The 18,541-nt window shown below is 44.7% G+C and overlaps 1 protein-coding gene across 2 annotated transcripts in view; it reads left to right on the top strand.

Annotated features, from left to right (window-relative positions):
• Positions 1-18,541, top strand: part of LOC139411711 (A disintegrin and metalloproteinase with thrombospondin motifs 17-like) — a 196,321-nt gene that overhangs the window by 161,386 nt on the left and 16,394 nt on the right. For both annotated transcript variants that reach the window (XM_071158374.1, XM_071158373.1), the window contains exons 18-21: positions 7,049-7,211; positions 12,807-12,942; positions 17,088-17,292; positions 18,353-18,505. In XM_071158374.1, the coding sequence (XP_071014475.1) occupies positions 7,049-7,211; positions 12,807-12,942; positions 17,088-17,292; positions 18,353-18,505 (657 nt within the window). The remainder of the gene's footprint in view (positions 1-7,048; positions 7,212-12,806; positions 12,943-17,087; positions 17,293-18,352; positions 18,506-18,541) is intronic.

Raw genomic sequence — 18,541 nt, 5'->3', positions numbered from 1 at the left:
AGCAACTCGCCCAAGCCTTCCCCATTTCTCCTTCTCCCAAATCCGTTCAGCTGATGTTCTGAATGAGCTGCAAAATCTGGACCCCTACAAATCAGCCGGGCTAGACAATCTGGACCCTTTCTTTCTAAAATTATCTGCCAAAATTGTTGCCACCCCTATTACTAGCCTGTTCAACCTCTCTTTCGTGTCGTCTGAGATTCCCAAAGATTGGAAAGCAGCTGCGGTCATCCCCCTCTTCAAAGGGGGGGACACTCTTGACCCAAACTGCTACAGACCTATATCTATCCTACCATGCCTTTCCAAGGTCTTCAAAAGCCAAGTCAACAAACAGATTACCGACCATTTCGAATCTCACCATACCTTCTCTGCTATGCAATCTGGTTTCAGAGCTGGTCATGGGTGCACCTCAGCCACGCTCAAGGTCCTAAATGATATCTTAACCGCCATCGATAAGAAACATTACTGTGCAGCCGTATTCATTGATCTGGCCAAGGCTTTCGACTCTGTCAATCACCACATCCTCATCGGCAGACTCGACAGCCTTGGTTTCTCAATTGATTGCCTCGCCTGGTTCACCAACTACTTCTCTGATAGAGTTCAGTGTGTCAAATCGGAGGGTCTGCTGTCCGGACCTCTGGCAGTCTCTATGGGGGTGCCACAGGGTTCAATTCTTGGACCGACTCTCTTCTCTGTATACATCAATGAGGTCGCTCTTGCTGCTGGTGAGTCTCTGATCCACCTCTACGCAGACGACACCATTCTGTATACTTCTGGCCCTTCTTTGGACACTGTGTTAACAACCCTCCAGGCAAGCTTAAATGCCATACAACTCTCCTTCCGTGGCCTCCAATTGCTCTTAAATACAAGTAAAACTAAATGCATGCTCTTCAACCGATCGCTACCTGCACCTACCCGCCTGTCCAACATCACTACTCTGGACGGCTCTGACTTAGAATATTTGGACAACTACAAATACTTAGGTGTCTGGTTAGACTGTAAACTCTCCTTCCAGACCCATATCAAACATCTCCAATCCAAAGTTAAATCTAGAATTGGCTTCCTATTTCGCAACAAAGCATCCTTCACTCATGCTGCCAAACATACCCTTGTAAAACTGACCATCCTACCAATCCTCGACTTTGGCGATGTCATTTACAAAATAGCCTCCAATACCCTACTCAACAAATTAGATGCAGTCTATCACAGTGCCACCAAAGCCCCATATACTACCCACCATTGCGACCTGTACGCTCTCTTTGGCTGGCCCTCGCTTCATACTCGTCGCCAAACCCACTGGCTCCATGTCATCTACAAGACCCTGCTAGGTAAAGTCCCCCCTTATCTCAGCTCGCTGGTCATCATAGCATCTCCCACCTGTAGCACACGCTCCAGCAGGTATATCTCTCTAGTCACCCCCAAAACCAATTCTTTCTTTGGCCGCCTCTCCTTCCAGTTCTCTGCTGCCAATGACTGGAACGAACTACAAAAATCTCTGAAACTGGAAACACTTATCTCCCTCACTAGCTTTAAGCACCAACTGTCAGAGCAGCTCACAGATTACTGCACATGTACATAGCCCACCTATAATTTAGCCCAAACAACTACCTCTTTCCCTACTGTATTTAATTTATTTATTTATTTTGCTCCTTTGCACCCCATTATTTTTATTTCTACTTTGCACTTTGCACATTCTTCCATTGCAAATCTACCATTCCAGTGTTTTACTTGCTATATTGTATTTACTTTGCCACCATGGCCTTTTTTGCCTTTACCTCCCTTATCTCACCTCATTTGCTCACATCGTATATAGACTTGTTTATACTGTATTATTGACTGTATGTTTGTTTTACTCCATGTGTAACTCTGTGTCGTTGTATGTGTCGAACTGCTTTGCTTTATCTTGGCCAGGTCGCAATTGTAAATGAGAACTTGTTCTCAACTTGCCTACCTGGTTAAATAAAGGTGTTCTCAACTAGCCTACCTGGTTAAATAAAGGTGTTCTCAACTTGCCTACCTGGTTAAATAAAGGTGTTCTCAACTAGCCTACCTGGTTAAATAAAGGTGTTCTCAACTAGCCTACCTGGTTAAATAAAGGTGTTCTCAACTTGCCTACCTGGTTAAATAAAGGTGTTCTCAACTAGCCTACCTGGTTAAATAAAGGTGTTCTCAACTAGCCTACCTGGTTAAATAAAGGTGTTCTCAACTAGCCTACCTGGTTAAATAAAGGTGTTCTCAACTAGCCTACCTGGTTAAATAAAGGTGTTCTCAACTAGCCTACCTGGTTAAATAAAGGTGTTCTCAACTAGCCTACCTGGTTAAATAAAGGTGTTCTCAACTAGCCTACCTGGTTAAATAAAGGTGAAATAAAAAATAAATAAATAAAAAAATATTTATATGCAAAAATCTCAGTTTACAGTGGCGCATTATGTGCAGTAATGTCCGGTGACACATGACGGGGCCTCCCGGGTGGCGCAGTGGTCTAGGGCACTGCATTGCAGTGCTAGCTGTGCCACCAGAGACTCTGGGTTTTATATAGTTTTATATCTTTATGTTTGAAGCCTGAAATGTGGCAAAAGGTTGCAAAGTTCAAGGGGGCCGAATACTTTCGCAAGGCACTGTATGTTGAAGAGGGTGGGGCTCAAGCTACTTCCCTGTCTCGCCCCATGGCCCTGTGGGAAGAAATGTTAATTTTTTTTGCCAATTTTAACTGCACACTTTTGTTTTTGTGCATGGATTTTATAATGTCTGATGTTTTCCCCCAACACCGCTTTCCATCAATTTATAGCAGACCCTCATGCCAAATTGAGTCAAAAGCTTTTTTGAAATCAACAAAGCATGACAAGACTTTGCCTTTGTTTTGTTTGTTTGTCAATTGGGGGTGTGCAGGGTGAATACGTGGTCTGTCGTAGGGTAATTTGGTATAAAGCAAATTTGATATTTGCTCAGTACGTTGTTTTCACTGATGAAATGTACAAGTCTGCTGTTAATTATAATGCAGATGATTTCCCCAAGGTTGCTGTTGATGCATATCCCACGGTAGTTATTCCAAATATTAGGGAAGATGCCAGAGCTGAGGATGATGTTAAAGAATTTAAGTATAGCCAATTGAAATGTGTGGTCTGTATTTTGTCTACATATTGTCCTGTAGTTCATTCAATGTAATTGGAGAATCCAATGGGTTCTGGTAGTCTTTAATAGTTGATTCTAAGATTTGTATTTGATCATGTATATGTGTTTGCTCTTTGTTATAGAGCCACCAAGATTAGAGAAGTGGTTTATCCATACATCTCCATTTTGGATAGATAATTCTTTGTGTTGTTGTTTGTTTAGTTAGTGTGTTCCAATTTCCCCAGAAGTGGTTCGAGTCTATGGATTCTTCAATTACATTGAGCTGATTTCTGATGTGCTTTTCCTTCTTCTGTAGTGTATTTCTGTATTGTTTTAGTGATTCACCATAGTGAAGGCATAGACTCAGGTTTTCTTGGTTTCTATTTTGGTTAGATAGGTTTCTCAATTTCTATCTTAGGGTTTTGCATTCTTCACCAAACCATTTGTTATTGTTGTTAATTTTCTTAGGTTGTCTGCTTGAAATTTTGAGATTTGATAGGGAAGCTGAAATGTCAAATATACTGTTTAGGCTTTCTACTGCCAAGTTTACACCTTCACTATTACAGTGAAATGTTTTATCCAGGAAGTTGTCTAAAAGGGATTGAATTTGTTGTTGCCTAATTGTTTTTTGGTAGGTTTCAACACTACTTTCCTTCAATCTTCCTTTGGCTTTGATACCTCGTGATTGATTATTGCTCTGTTCAAGTAGACTGTTATTTTGCTGTGATGTGATAGGGATGTTAGTGGGCTGACTGAACGCTTTGAGAGACTCTGGGTTGAGGTCAGTGATAAAGTAATCTACAGTACTACTGCCAAGGGATGAGCTGTAGGTGAACCTACCATAGGAGTCTCCTCGTTGCCAATGACTATATTACAGACCCAGTGTGTTACAGAGCTGCAGGAGTTGTGACCCGTTTTGTTGGTTGTTTTGTCATAGTTGTGTCTAGGGGGGCATATTTGGGAGGAAATACTATCAGCTCCAGGTGGGTGTTTGTCCCCCTATGTGCTGAGGGTGTCAGGTTCTTGTCCAGTTCTGGCATTTAGGTCGCCACAGACTAGTACATGTCCCTGGGCCTGGAAGTAGTTGATCTCCCCCTCTAGGATGGAGAAGCTGTCATTGTTAAAGTATGGGGATTCTATTGGGGGGGATATAGATAGCACACATGAGGACATTTGTCCGTGTTGAGATAATTTCCTTAATAATTTATAGCCAGATGTAAAATGTTCCTGTTTTGACTAATTTAATAGTTGGTTAGGTCTGCTCTATATCGAATTAGCATACCTCCTGAGTCTCTTCCCTGTTTCACACCTGGTAGTTTGGTGGATGGGACTTCCAGCTCTCTGTAAACTGGAGGGCAACCAGTGGATCTGTCTCCTCTATACCATGTTTCTTGTAGGATGACAATGACTGTATTTCCAATGTCTTTGATGAAGTCTAAGTTCCTGCGCATTAGGCCAAGAGCAGATAACCTTAGACCTTGTATATTCCAGGATGAGATAGTAAAAGCTTTGTGTTCCATTGTGTCTAGTGTTGTTTTCAAGGGGTTTAGGCCCGGACCATTACAGTAGGTGTGAGCAGAGCATGTTGAGCATCCGATACATACCTCTTAGTTCGTAAGATGGGGCTTGGGCGGGTGTATTCATGGGGTTTGGGCCTGTTGCTCTGCTCAAGGCCTGGACATATGTGTGGCTGTCATGTTGAGATCTTTGCTGTGGGGAGGGGGGGGGGGCTGCATAGGTCTGATCTGGGGGGGGGCCTATATACTGTGGGTGTGGCCAGGCTTTGTTTGGCGGGGTCTCAGCTGGTTGGATTGTGGCTGGTGATGCTGTGGTCTGGGTGTGGTCTGGGTCCTCTTGGCGTGGGTTCTCTCAGTGCAGGTCCTTTGGGAGGGGTCTTGCAGGTCTGGGAGGGTGTCTCACTGGTCTGGGCGGGGTGTCCGTTGCTCTGTGCTCCTGTTTGAGGTTCTGGGGCTGCGGTTGAGGGTGACATCCTTCAGGGTCCTGGCAAAAGTTGGGATTGCTGCCTTGTAGAGGTGGACCTCTCTCTCTTTCCTTTACAAAGTATTTCAGGATGCTTGGGGGAGGCTGTATGTTCTGCTAGAGAGGGCAGGTTAAATGTACATCTGTAATGTGGATCTGGATTGTGCATTGTACTGATAATGTGGTTGTGCTAAGGTTTGGTGCTATGGATTTAGAAGGGGGGGCTCTATATATTATGTCTCTCTCCTCACTCACTCACTCTTTGTCTCTGAACATGACCCAGTCTCTCAACCCATCTCTATGGTATACACTATCAGGACGTTGTGTCTGAACATAACAAGCCAGTGTTTCTAAACATACAGTGCCTTGCGAAAGTATTCGGCCCCCTTGAACTTTGCGACCTTTTGCCACATTTCAGGCTTCAAACATAACGATATAAAACTGTATTTTTTTGTGAAGAATCAACAACAAGTGGGACACAATCATGAAGTGGAACGACATATATTGGATATTTCAAACTTTTTTAACAAATCAAAAACTGAAAAATTGGGCGTGCAAAATTATTCAGCCCCCTTAAGTTAATACTTTGTAGCGCCACCTTTCGCTGCGATTAGAGCTGTAAGTCGCTTGGGGTATGTCTCTATCAGTTTTGCACATCGAGAGACTGACATTTTTTCCCATTCCTCCTTGCAAAACAGCTCGAGCTCAGTGAGGTTGGATGGAGAGCATTTGTGAACAGCAGTTTTCAGTTCTTTATTTATTTTCTTTATGTTTATTTTTGAACCATTCCATTGTAGATTTTGCTTTATGTTTTGGATCATTGTCTTGTTGGAAGACAAATCTCCGTCCCAGTCTCAGGTCTTTTGCAGACTCCATCAGGTTTTCTTCCAGAATGGTCCTGTATTTGGCTCCATCCATCTTCCCATCAATTTTAACCATCTTCCCTGTCCCTGCTGAAGAAAAGCAGGCCCAAACCATGATGCTGCCACCACCATGTTTGACAGTGGGGATGGTGTGTTCAGGGTGATGAGCTGTGTTGCTTTTACGCCAAACATAACGTTTTGCATTGTTGCCAAAAAGTTCAATTTTTGTTTCATCTGACCAGAGCACCTTCTTCCACATGTTTGGTGTGTCTCCCAGGTGGCTTGTGGCAAACTTTAAACAACACTTTTTATGGATATCTTTAAGAAATGGCTTTCTTCTTGCCACTCTTCCATAAAGGACAGATTTGTGCAATATACGACTGATTGTTGTCCTATGGACAGAGTCTCCCACCTCAGCTGTAGATCTCTGCAGTTCATCCAGAGTGATCATGGGCCTCTTGGCTGCATCTCTGATCAGTCTTCTCCTTGTATGAGCTGAAAGTTTAGAGGGACGGCCAGGTCTTGGTAGATTTGCAGTGGTCTGATACTCCTTCCATTTCAATATTATCGCTTGCACAGTGCTCCTTGGGATGTTTAAAGCTTGGGAAATCTTTTTGTATCCAAATCCGGCTTTAAACTTCTTCACAACAGTATCTCGGACCTGCCTGGTGTGTTCCTTGTTCTTCATGATGCTCTCTGCGCTTTTAACGGACCTCTGAGACTATCACAGTGCAGGTGCATTTATACGGAGACTTGATTACACACAGGTGGATTGTATTTATCATCATTAGACATTTAGGTCAACATTGGATCATTCAGAGATCCTCACTGAACTTCTGGAGAGAGTTTGCTGCACTGAAAGTAAAGGGGCTGAATAATTTTGCACGCCCAATTTTTCAGTTTTTGATTTGTTAAAAAAGTTTGAAATATCCAATAAATGTCGTTCCACTTCATGATTGTGTCCCACTTGTTGTTGATTCTTTACAAAAAAATACAGTTTTATATCTTTATGTTTGAAGCCTGAAATGTGGCAAAAGGTCGCAAAGTTCTAGGGGGCCGAATACTTTCTCAAGGCACTGTAACTCCCTCTCCCCTAGGTGCTGTTGTTCCATGACCAGACCTATGGGATACACTATGAGTACACAGTGTCTCTGAACGTAACTGAACGTGATGATGTCAGTGAGGAGCAGAGAGCACCAGAGCACCTCTACCTTTGGACACACAGCTCCTGGCAAGACTGCAACGTACAGTGTGGAGGAGGTATGACGCACACACATCCCAAGGAGAGTCTTTGCAGGGTTTCTGATAGCTGTTGACCTTGGATTCATGCAAACTTTCAGCCACCCCTCCAGTTCCCCCCACCCCCCTCCAGTACACCCCTCCCCTTCAGTCCCCCCAGTTCCCCCTCCTCCCCCACCCCCCAACCCACCCCCCCTCCAGTTCCCCCCCCCCCAGTTCCCCCATACCCCCTTCAGTTCCCCCACCCCCCTTCAGTTACCCTCCACCCTTTCAGGTCCCCCCCATACCCCCTTCAGTTCCCCCACCCCCCTTCAGTTACCCTCCACCCTTTCAGGTCCCCCCCACCCCCCTTCAGTTACCCTCCACCCTTTCAGGTCCCCCCCACCACCCTTCAGTTCCCCACACCCACCTTCAGTTACCCCCTTCAGTTCCCCCCGCCCCCTTCAGCAACCCCCCACCCCCTTCAGTACCCCCCACCCCCCTTCAGTTCCCCCACCCCCCTTCAGTTCCCATCCACCACTGCTGCTTCTATCCATTTCGGTTACAAGTTAGATATGGGCCTCTAATCTTGACTGTGGAGCGTCACGTCTGTTCTCCATGCTGATGCACTAATCTGGGGCTGGTTGCCCAGCGCAGAGGATCTGCCAGGATCCGGGTTCCACAACAAACATTAAACACAGCTTGGCTGGATGGCTGCCTGGGGCAATGAGGGATGGGGAGAGGGCACATGGGCTGTTGCTCTCACACATTCACATGAGCAAACACACATATATACTGTTGAGGCTAGTGAGGTTGGGTTAGTGGGTTACACCTGGTTGGTGAGGCTGGAGCCATTCAGCTGGGACTGAGGTAGAGAGAGTTGGGGCTTGAAGGCTGGGCTTAGAGGCTGTGTCGGAGGGTTAGTTGGATTGATTGTTGGGACTGAGGTAGTGGGATGGGGCTTAGAGGCTGTGTCGGAGGGTTAGTTGGATTGATTGTTGGGACTGAGGTAGTGGGATGGGGCTTGGAGGCTGGGCTTAGAGACTGTGTCGGAGGGTTAGTTGGATAGATTGTTGGTACTGAGGTAGTGGGTTGGATCTTGGAGACGTGTTAGAGGCTATGTCAGAGGGTTAGTTGGACAGACCGTTGGGACTGAGGTAGTGGGTTGGATCTTGGAGACGTGTTAGAGGCTATGTCAGAGGGTTAGTTGGACAGACCGTTGGGACTGAGGTAGTGGGTTGGGTCTTGGAGACGTGTTAGAGGCTATGTCAGAGGGTTAGTTGGACAGACCGTTGGGACTGAGGTAGTGGGTTGGGTCTTGGAGACGTGTTAGAGGCTATGTCAGAGGGTTAGTTGGACAGGCCTTTGGGGCTTGGGGGAGACAAATAGGCCCAGTGTTGGTGAACTTCTAACCTCTGAACTAGAGCACACCAGACAGATAGAGCTGGCTCCCACTGTGGGACTCTCAACTGGGTTACCACGAACATACACGCAAACAAAGTTAAACACGTGCATGTACACGTGCACTCTCATGCAGGCACACACACAGTGGACAGCACACTGCACACATACAGTACGTGTCTCTAGTTTTGCCTATTCAATTCTCAGTTCATTGCTGAGACTGCAAATATCTAGAGCTGATTCTGGTGATATTAAAAATAAACTTTGAGGAAAAAACGTTATTTTTATTAACTCAGAGCAACAGTATTTTACCATCATCTAGCAGTAGATGTGAAGTGGATGGATAGGTGGCTAGTTAATGTTGTTTTAACCCTTAAGAGTAGATTACCCTTTACTATAAATTCAACTGATGTTGTATCTCAACCAGTGGAAAACAAGGCTGCAAAAATATATTACAATTATCAGTAGGTTGTACTTCAATTTGCTGTTGAACTCATCTCAACACTATGACATCAATGACATGATTTTTTAAAAGTTGATTACTTTGTAAAACTATTTAGTTATGAACTATGATAAATCCATCCAATTATGAACTGAAGTAACTCTCGAAGCAAGTCTGGTAATAATTAGAGTGAAAACAGCACCATGACATCAGCGGTTTTATCGCTATCCAGTGACTGATTAGCTATAATGCGTTGTTCAGTCTGAATCATCGATAACATATGTCATTTAGCTGTGATAGGTGTTTCAACCTTGGCTGGTGAGAGGGTGTGTGCAGGTTTAGGTGACCACTTTTGTTTATTTGTCCGTTCACTCGTTTGGAGTGCTTTAACAATGTCAAGGGTGAAGCTTATTGTAGCCAGCTAGTGGTTATCTTATTGTATCCAGCTAGTGGTTAGCTTATTGTAGCCAGCTGGAGGTTAGTTTGTTGTAGCCAGCTAACAGTTAGGTTGTTGTAGCCAGCTTGCTGCTAAATTATTTTAGCCAGCTAGTGGTGAGTTTGTTGTAGCCAGCTAGCAGTTAGTTTGTTATAGCCAGCTAGCGGTTAGTTTGTTGTAGCCAGCTAGCGGTTAGTTTGTTGTAGCCAGCTCGCGGTTAGTTTGTTGTAGCCAGCTAGCGGTTAGTTTCTTGTAGCCAGCTAGCAGTTAGTTTATTGTAGCCAGCTAGCGGTTAGTTTGTTGTAGCAAGCTAGCGGTTAGTTTGTTGTATCCAGCTAGCGGTTAGTTTGTTGTAGCCAGCTAGCGGTTAGTTTGTTGTAGCCAGCTAGCAGTTAGTTTGTTGTAGCCAGCTACGGGTTAGTTTGTTGTAGCCAGCTAGGGGTTAGTTTGTTGTAGCCAGCTAGCGGTTAGTTTGTTGTAGTCAGCTAGCAGTTCGTTTTTAAAGCCAACTAGCGGTTCGTTTTTGTAGCCAGCTAGCGATTAGTTGGTTGTAGAGAGCTTGCGGTTAGTTTATTGTAGCCAGCTAGTGGTGAGTTTGTTGTAGCCAGCTAGTAGTGAGTTTGTTGTATCCAGCTAGCGGTTAGTTTGTTGTAGGCAGCCAGCTGTCTGATGACTTAAAGGGTTTTACCAAATTTGATCAGTGTTATTTCCTGAAAGTCGCTAGTTGAAAATACAATCTGTGGGGTTGTGTACTGTAGGTCACTTTGGATAAAAGCGCCTGCGAAATGGCATATATCAGGGGTCAGCAACAGGCCTGCAAGTGTTTTTTCCCAAGTATTCCCACAAACAAAAGAGACATACAGTATGTGATGGTGTCTCAATGTAATCAAGGTATGGAAATTAATATTATTTTTTAAATACAAACTCTTTCTGAGCTTAGTTGCAATCAATTTGCAGAGTACAAATGACTAGGATTATGTTACGCCCGCCCCGACAAACCGCTTAGACAAAAATCATCTCGTGGCTGAATCTAGTTGCCTACATTTCATTTACATTTCAGCCATTTAGCAGACACTCTTATCCAGAGCAACTTACAGTAGTGAGGGCAGACATTTTTGTACTGGTCCCACGTGGGAGTCAAACCCCCAACACTGACGTTGCACATGCCATGCACTGCCAACTGAGCCACTGAGGACCCTGTACTCCTGCAAACGCCATGCACTGCCAACTGAGCCACTGAGGACCCTGTACTCCTGCAAACACCATGCACTACCAACTGAGCCACTGGGGACCCTGTACTCCTGCAAACACCATGCACTACCAACTGAGCCACTGGGGACACTATACTCCTGCAAACACCATGCACTACCAACTGAGCCACTGGGGACCCTGTACTCCTGCAAACACCATGCACTACCAACTGAGCCACTGAGGACCCTGTACTCCTGCAAACACCATGTACTACCAACTGAGCCACTGAGGACCCTATACACTTGCAAACACCATGCACTACCAACTGAGCCACTGGGGACCCTGTACTCCTGCAAACGCCATGTACTACAAACTGAGCCACTGGGGATACTATACCCCTGCAAACACCATGCTCTACCAACTGAGCCACTGTGGACCCTGTACCCCTGACAAATATTATGTGTGTAAACCTATTTAGCATAGAGTTCTACTTGACATTTTGTTGCCCACTTTTGGAGCGATTCAAAAAATGAGGAAAACCCAAAGTCCTCATAGGAGAGTCCGCGCCTCACTGTGTGTGTGGAACACATCTCTGTTTCCTTGGTAACCAGAATTCATTATTACTCTTCCAGTATCTTTCAGTTTTTAGAGTAAATATGACTAGTTTTCCCTCCAAATGAATTCTGCCGACACTGTCGCTCTGAGAAGAACACTAATGTCACGATCGTTGTTGTGATCATACTCAGACCAAAGCGCAGCGTGGAATCGGTTCGACATCTTTTTATTTTAAGGAGAACCGAACAACTAAACAATAAATAATGAAAGATACGTGACGTTCTGTAGAGCTCACAGGCATCAACACAAAAACAAGATACCACAAAAACCCAGTGGGAAAAGGCTGCCTAAATATGATCCCCAATCAGAGACAACGATAGACAGCTGCCTCTGATTGGGAAGCATAACAGGCCAACATAGAAATACAAAAACTAGAGTGCCCACCCTAGTCACCTAACCAAATTAGAGAATAAAAGGCTCTCTAAGGTCAGGCCGTGACAACTAAGGGATGGGATGGGGGTTGGCATTATCGTCAGGGAGCCTGTACACAGTGTTCATAAAACATTTCCCATCACAGGATTTTGGGACGATGTAGGAATATGAAACCTGTGACATAAATATTGTAGTGGGAAGCTAGATTTAGTCATTTCTGAGCCATATAGTAGAAACCCATGAACACATAACACAATATAACACAAACACACTAGTCCTTATATACTGTAGTACACTTAACACAGTATAACACAAACACACTAGTCCTTATATACTGTAGTACACTTAACACAGTATAACACAAACACACTAGTCCTTATATACTGTAGTACACTTAACACAATATAACACAAACACACTAGTCCTTATATACTGTAATGCACTTAAAACAAACACACTGGTCCTTATATACTGTAGTACACTTAACACAAACACACTAGTCCTTATATACTGTAGTACACTTAACACAATATAACACAAACACACTAGTCCTTATATACTGTAGTACACTTAACACAATATAACACAAGCACAATAGTTCTTATATAGTGCACAACTTCTGGCCAGAGGGAGGGAGAAAGGATTGATTTTCATAAAGTTGGAACAAAGCCCAGATCTCGGGCCCTGCACACACACACACACACACACACACACACACACACACACACACACGCACACGCACACACACGCACACGCACACAGTAGTCGGGGCCTTAACCAGCAAGTGGTGGTTTGGATAGGGGCCAGCACAGCTCCAAATATAGGACTTCAGTGCTCTCATTTAGTGTTAATTAACTGAGTTTTATTGTGTAATTACCTTCGCATTAGACCAGGCTATGATGTAGTTCACTGGAGGGTTATGCCGGTTGAGACAGAGGCTTGAACTCCATGTGTTTTGTGTGTGTGAAACAGTTTGAAGTTTTTTTGAGACAGCGTCTCACTCTCACCCACACACTCACTCACTCACACTCTCTCTCTCTCCCTCTCTCTCAGTCTCTCTCTCTCTCTCTTTCTCTCTCTCTCTCTCTCTCTCTCTCTCACTCTCTTTTGTCACTCTCTCCTTCGCTGTAATTTGTTTGTGTTTGTATACCTCAGATTATAACTGTGTGTGTGTTTTCAGGTGAGAGGAGGACAGTGGTGTCCTGTATGAGGCTGGTCAATAAAAGCATGACTCTGGTGAATGACAGCCTCTGCCAACCAGAGAACAGGCCGTTACCCCAAGTACGACGCTGCAACTCACACCCCTGCCAGTACAGGTGAGAGACACACACACACACACACACACACACACACACACACACACACACACACACACACACACACACACAAGAAGTTACACACACACACTTAATCAGGAATAGTTGAATGAGTGTCATCATCCTGTTTCTGAGTGATTATTAAAACCAGCTCCATTGAGTTGAATTGGCTGTAGAAGGAGGATCCAGAATACTGTGCAGTGGAGTGCCTGTCAGCGTGCACAGTGGGATTGTTTCATGTCCTACTCAGGCAGAGTTTTACATTAGAGGAACTTGCAGCAAGGAATGTTTCTGAGCTGTACTGCTGATGCATTTAACCCAGACCACTGATCTCTCTGTTCAAAGATACGGGGCTGTATCTCAAATGGCACCCTATTCCCTATATAGTGCACTACTTCTATAGGGCACTGGTCAAATTAGTGCACTATATAGGGAATAGGGTGCGAGATGAACGTGGTTTAAAGTGCCTTATTACCTTATATACATAAAAGGCAGAGTGCCGTCTGGCCTATTGAAACGGCCTCACACTGACTCCCACTAATGTACTTGTATATCACTCAAACTTCAGGGTAGAGACTTCTGTTGTCGCTTTGAACTAGCTCACCTGATTCACCGAAACATGGGCTTGATAAGTAGTTGGCAAGTTGAATCAGGTGTGCTAGCTCAGGAATGGTTCAAATACATGGAACGACTGGAGTTCCCCAGGAGAGCCATTCCACTTCCTCCCTCTTCAGCTCACACCGAGACAAGCAACTGGGACCTCTGCCACAGATTCATGTGACTGCCCTCCTGAAATGTTTTTAGTCAGTTGTGCCACCAAAAAGCTGGCTATTAGTCAATGTGAGTGGGCACATTTCAGGCTGAGGAGTGAGGCTACAAATCCCCTTATGTTACACTCACTGAACTGTGGTTTCACTCTGTCTAGATTTTAGCCTCTAGAGTCTAGATTCTAAAGATTCTAGAATTCTATTTTCTAGCTGGTAAGTTGAGCACGGGGTTCCGTATTTCTGTTCATTTAACTTTATTTTCATTGAAAAATATTCCTTTCAAATTATTCTTGAGTGTATTCTGTCAATACGGTGCTGACTTTATACGACAGCCCCCATAGACATTGTATATATTTTTGGGCAACAGAAAAAGGACCTGCCCCAAATGGCCCCCTATTCCCTATAGTGTACTACATGTGACCCAGGCCCGGTCAAAAGTAGTGCACTATACTGTATCGGGAGTAGGGTGCCGTTTGGGACGTAGACAAAGACTCCCTGTATTTGGACCCATCCCAGTTATACGTTTCTAAGACATTCATTGATGTGGATATATTTTGCCGTCTCTTTCCCCTTTGCATACATTCAGTGGATCAGTCAGCTGCATCTCTACCATATAGGCAGGACTTGTTAGGTACAGACACATATTGAATGGAAGTGGACTGTATTAGGACGTTGCTGTAAAGACAGGAAGAGGAGGAGGGATAAAATACATGGACATGGAAGCAGAACACACACGCACACATTCACACACATACACAGAAAGACAGACAGAGAGACAGGCGGACAGACAGAGAGACAGACAGATGGACAGACAGACTGGGACCTCTCCATCTAGTTTATTACTACATCACCTGGAAAATAGAGGCCCAGTTTTCCAGAGGCCCCAGGTGCTTGGCTATAACTCTTTATGACCTAATTTCACCAGGCCTGGTGCTGTAAACCCCAAACCCCAAACTCTGTCACATCTACAGGGTAATGTTCATCAGGCACCAATCGGAAGAAGATGCTCTGAAACTGGGGAGGGACTACCTGGACTTGGTCCAATAAGGAAGGTTATTTTTCCTTTTCTGTTTGAAAACGTTTTGCTACGATGTGCCCTGTTGATCACGACCCAGTCGATTAGTCAACATTACTTCATTGGCGACATCGTAGCATACAAAAGACGCTTGGTGCTTTTTAATACTGGGAGGATAGTGTGTTGGTACTGTTTATTGTTTTGAATGAGAATTTAAGCGTATTTCAATTTCTCAGTTTCTGTCTTTGTTTTGTGTTGCATAGTGAACCACTCTTGTTTAACACAGAGGACACTTAAAGGTCCAATTTCTCAGTTTCTGTCTTTGTTTTGTGTTGCATAGTGAACCACTCTTGTTTAACACAGAGGACACTTAAAGGTCCAATGCAGCTGTTTTTATCTCAACATCAATCATTTGGGTGACAATTAAGTACCTTAATGTGATTGTTTTCAATTAAAATGGCAAAAATGGCTTATTAGCACAGAGCAATTACTCAAGCAAGAATTTTGTAGGACTGTAGGACTGAGTGGGGAGTGGGAAACTGAGAACTAGCTGTTATCGGAAGAGAGGTTTGGAACTCTTTTCCTTCTTATTAACTAATTCACTGCCTGGTGTACGGGAGTTGAGCGATGAGACAAGATAACAACTGGATACCATGAAATTGGGGAGAAAAGGGGGTAAAATTTTAAATGAAATAAAACATAAAAAAAGACGTTCTCGGCTGCACTGGGCCATTAAATGTTTACTGATTGATTAAAAGAGATGGTGCTTATTTCTACACTTTCATTTCTACATATCTGCCAACATTAACCTGTTGATCATTTTACTCTAATCAATTTAATCAGAAAATACTTTAATGGCATGGAACGGGTTATCACATTACCAAAGCAAATATTTAGAAACATATTAAAAAACATACACATGATAACACACACACTCTACACACACAGATTGTGTATTGTAGATACACTACCGGTCCAAAGTTTTAGAACACCTACTCATTCAAGGGTTTCTTTATTTTTTAATAAACCCCATTCACGCAGTCTCCTCTGAACAGTTGATGTTGAGATGTGTCTGTTACTTGAACTCTGTGAAGCATTTATTTGGGCTGCAATTTCTGAGGCTGGTAACTCTAATGAACTTATCATCTGCAGCAGAGGTCTTCCTTTCCTGTGGCGGACCTCATGAGAGACAGTTTCATCGTAGTTCTTGATGGTTTTTGCAACTGCACTTGAAGAAACTTTCAAAGTCTTGACTGACCATCTCTTAAAGTAAAGATGGACTGTCATTTCGCTTTGCTTATTTGAGCTGTTCCTGCCATAATATGGACTTGTTTTTTTACCAAATAAGGCTATATTCTGTATACCCCCTCTTGTCAGAACACAACTGATTGGCTCAAACGCATTAAGAAGAAAATAAATTCCACAAATAAACTTTTAAGAATGCACACCTGTTAATTGAAATGCATTACAAGTGACTACCTCATGAAGCTGGTTGAGGGAATGCCAAGAGTGTGCAAAGCTGTCATCAAGGCAAAGTATGGCTATTTGAAGAATCTCAAATATAAAATACATTTAGATTTGTTTTACACTTTTTTTGGTTACTACAGTACATGGTTCCATATTTCATAGTTTTGATGTCTTCACTATTATTCTATAATGTAGAAAATAGTAAAAAATAAAGAAAACTCTAGTAGGTGTTCTAAAACTTTGGACAGGTAGTATATATGTGGTAGTAGAGTAGTGGCCTCAGGGAACAGGGAACACACTTAATGTGTTGTGAAAAGTGTTATGAAGTGTAATGTCATATAACTACCTTAATGTTGCTGTACCCCAGGAAGAGTAGCTGGTGCCTTGGCAAGTACTAATGGGGATCCATAATAAACCCCAGGAAGAGTAGCTGGTGCCTTGGCAAGTACTAATGGGGATCCATAATAAACCCCAGGAAGAGTAGCTGGTGCCTTGGCAAGTACTAATGGGGATCCATAATAAACCCCAGGAAGAGTAGCTGGTGCCTTGGCAAGTACTAATGGGGATCCATAATAAACCCCAGGAAGAGTAGCTGGTGCCTTGGCAAGTACTAATGGGGATCCATAATAAACCCCAGGAAGAGTAGCTGCTGCCTTGGCAAGTACTAATGGGGATCCATAATAAACCCCAGGAAGAGTAGCTGCTGCCTTGGCAAGTACTAATGGGGATCCATAATAAACCCCAGAAAGATTAGCTGCTGCCTTGGCAGGAACTAATGGGGATCCTTAATAAATACAAATGCAAATCATCTCTCTCTCTCTTACTTTCCCTCTCTCTGCCTCTTTATCTTTCTCCCCCTCCCTCTCTCTCCTCTCCACATCTATCTCTCTCTCCAGGTGGGTGACAGGGGAGTGGGGCCAGTGCTCGGTGACGTGTGGGAAGGGTCTCCAGCTGCGTGAGGTGGGCTGTGTGTACCAGCTGCAGAACGGATCCCTTATCCACACACGGGACTTGTACTGCCAGGGGGGCAAACCCCCCGCCCTGCAGGGCTGCGAGGGACGCCACTGCCTCACTGCCTGGGAGGCCTCTGAGTGGTCCAAGGTCTGTTGTGGTGGGGGTGGGGTGTGTGCTTGTCTATGCGACTATTCAGGGATGCGTGTTTGAGTGTTTCCGCACATCTGTGTGTGTCCACGTGTTTATGCAAGTTCCCGTGTGAGTGAGACACAGAGAGAGAAATAGTAAACCACTTACTTTCCTCAAAGTTTGATGCAGAATCATGTAGGAGCAGCGCTGCAGTAGTACTGCATAATATAGACATCTGTAACCCCATCCCCCCCTCTCTCTCTCTTCCCTCGCTCCACTGAAGAGGAGGTAGAGTGGGTTGGAGAGGGGAGCTAATGAACCACCACAGGAGGCTTCTATAATGAGTAACACTCTGCCCTCTCTCTCGCTCCCTCTCACACACTCTCTCTATCCTCATATTTCTTTTCACTCATTTTCCTCCCTCTCTTTTTCCTGACATCACTCTAACCTCCCTCCCCCTCTTCCTCTCCCTCTCCTCCTCCACCTCACACTCCTCCTCTCACCTCCACTCTTTTTCTTATCCTTTTCCATCCCCTCTCTTCCCTCTCTACTGTAATTATTTTCCACCTCTTCCTCCCTCTTTCATGTTCCCTTTTCTCTCCTCTATATGTCCCTTCCCTTTGTCCCTCTCCCTCAACTCCAATGTTTCCCTCTCTCCCTTTCCCTCGTCTCCATCTCCCTTCTTCCTCTGCCCCCTCTCTCCCTCGTCTCCATCTCCCTTCTTCCTCTCCCTCCCTCTCTCCCTCGTCTCCATCTCCCTTCTTCCTCTCCCTCCCTCTCTCCCTCGTCTCCATCTCCCTTCTTCCTCTCCCTCCCTCTCTCCCTCGTCTCCATCTCCCTTCTTCCTCTCCCTCCCTCTCTCCCTCGTCTCCATCTCCCTTCTTCCTCTCCCTCCCTCTCTCCCTCATCTCCATCTCCCTTCTTCCTCTCCCTCCCTCTCTCCCTTTCCCTCATCTCCATCTCCCTCATCTCCATCTCCCTCCCTCTCTCCCCACCTTTTCTTCCCTCCCTCCTCTCTCCTCTTCCCTCCCTCCCTCCCCTGGTCTTCCTCTCCCTTCTCCCTCCCTCCTCTCCCCAGTGTTCTTCAGACTGTGGCAGTGGGGTCCGTCGGAGGACAGTGAGGTGCACCAACCCCCAGGGGAACTGTGACCCCCTCTCTCAGCCTGCTGACCAGGAGCCCTGTGAGGACCACTCCAAATGTTACGAGTGGAAGACTGGGGACTGGTCCAAGGTATGGGCCATACACACACATAAATGACACACACAC

The sequence above is a fragment of the Oncorhynchus clarkii genome, chromosome 6, assembly GCF_045791955.1.
Source record: "Oncorhynchus clarkii lewisi isolate Uvic-CL-2024 chromosome 6, UVic_Ocla_1.0, whole genome shotgun sequence".
Lineage (NCBI taxonomy): Eukaryota > Metazoa > Chordata > Actinopteri > Salmoniformes > Salmonidae > Oncorhynchus > Oncorhynchus clarkii.
The sequence above is the reverse complement of the archived record's forward strand: the minus strand, read 5'-3'. Positions and strand labels throughout refer to the sequence as shown.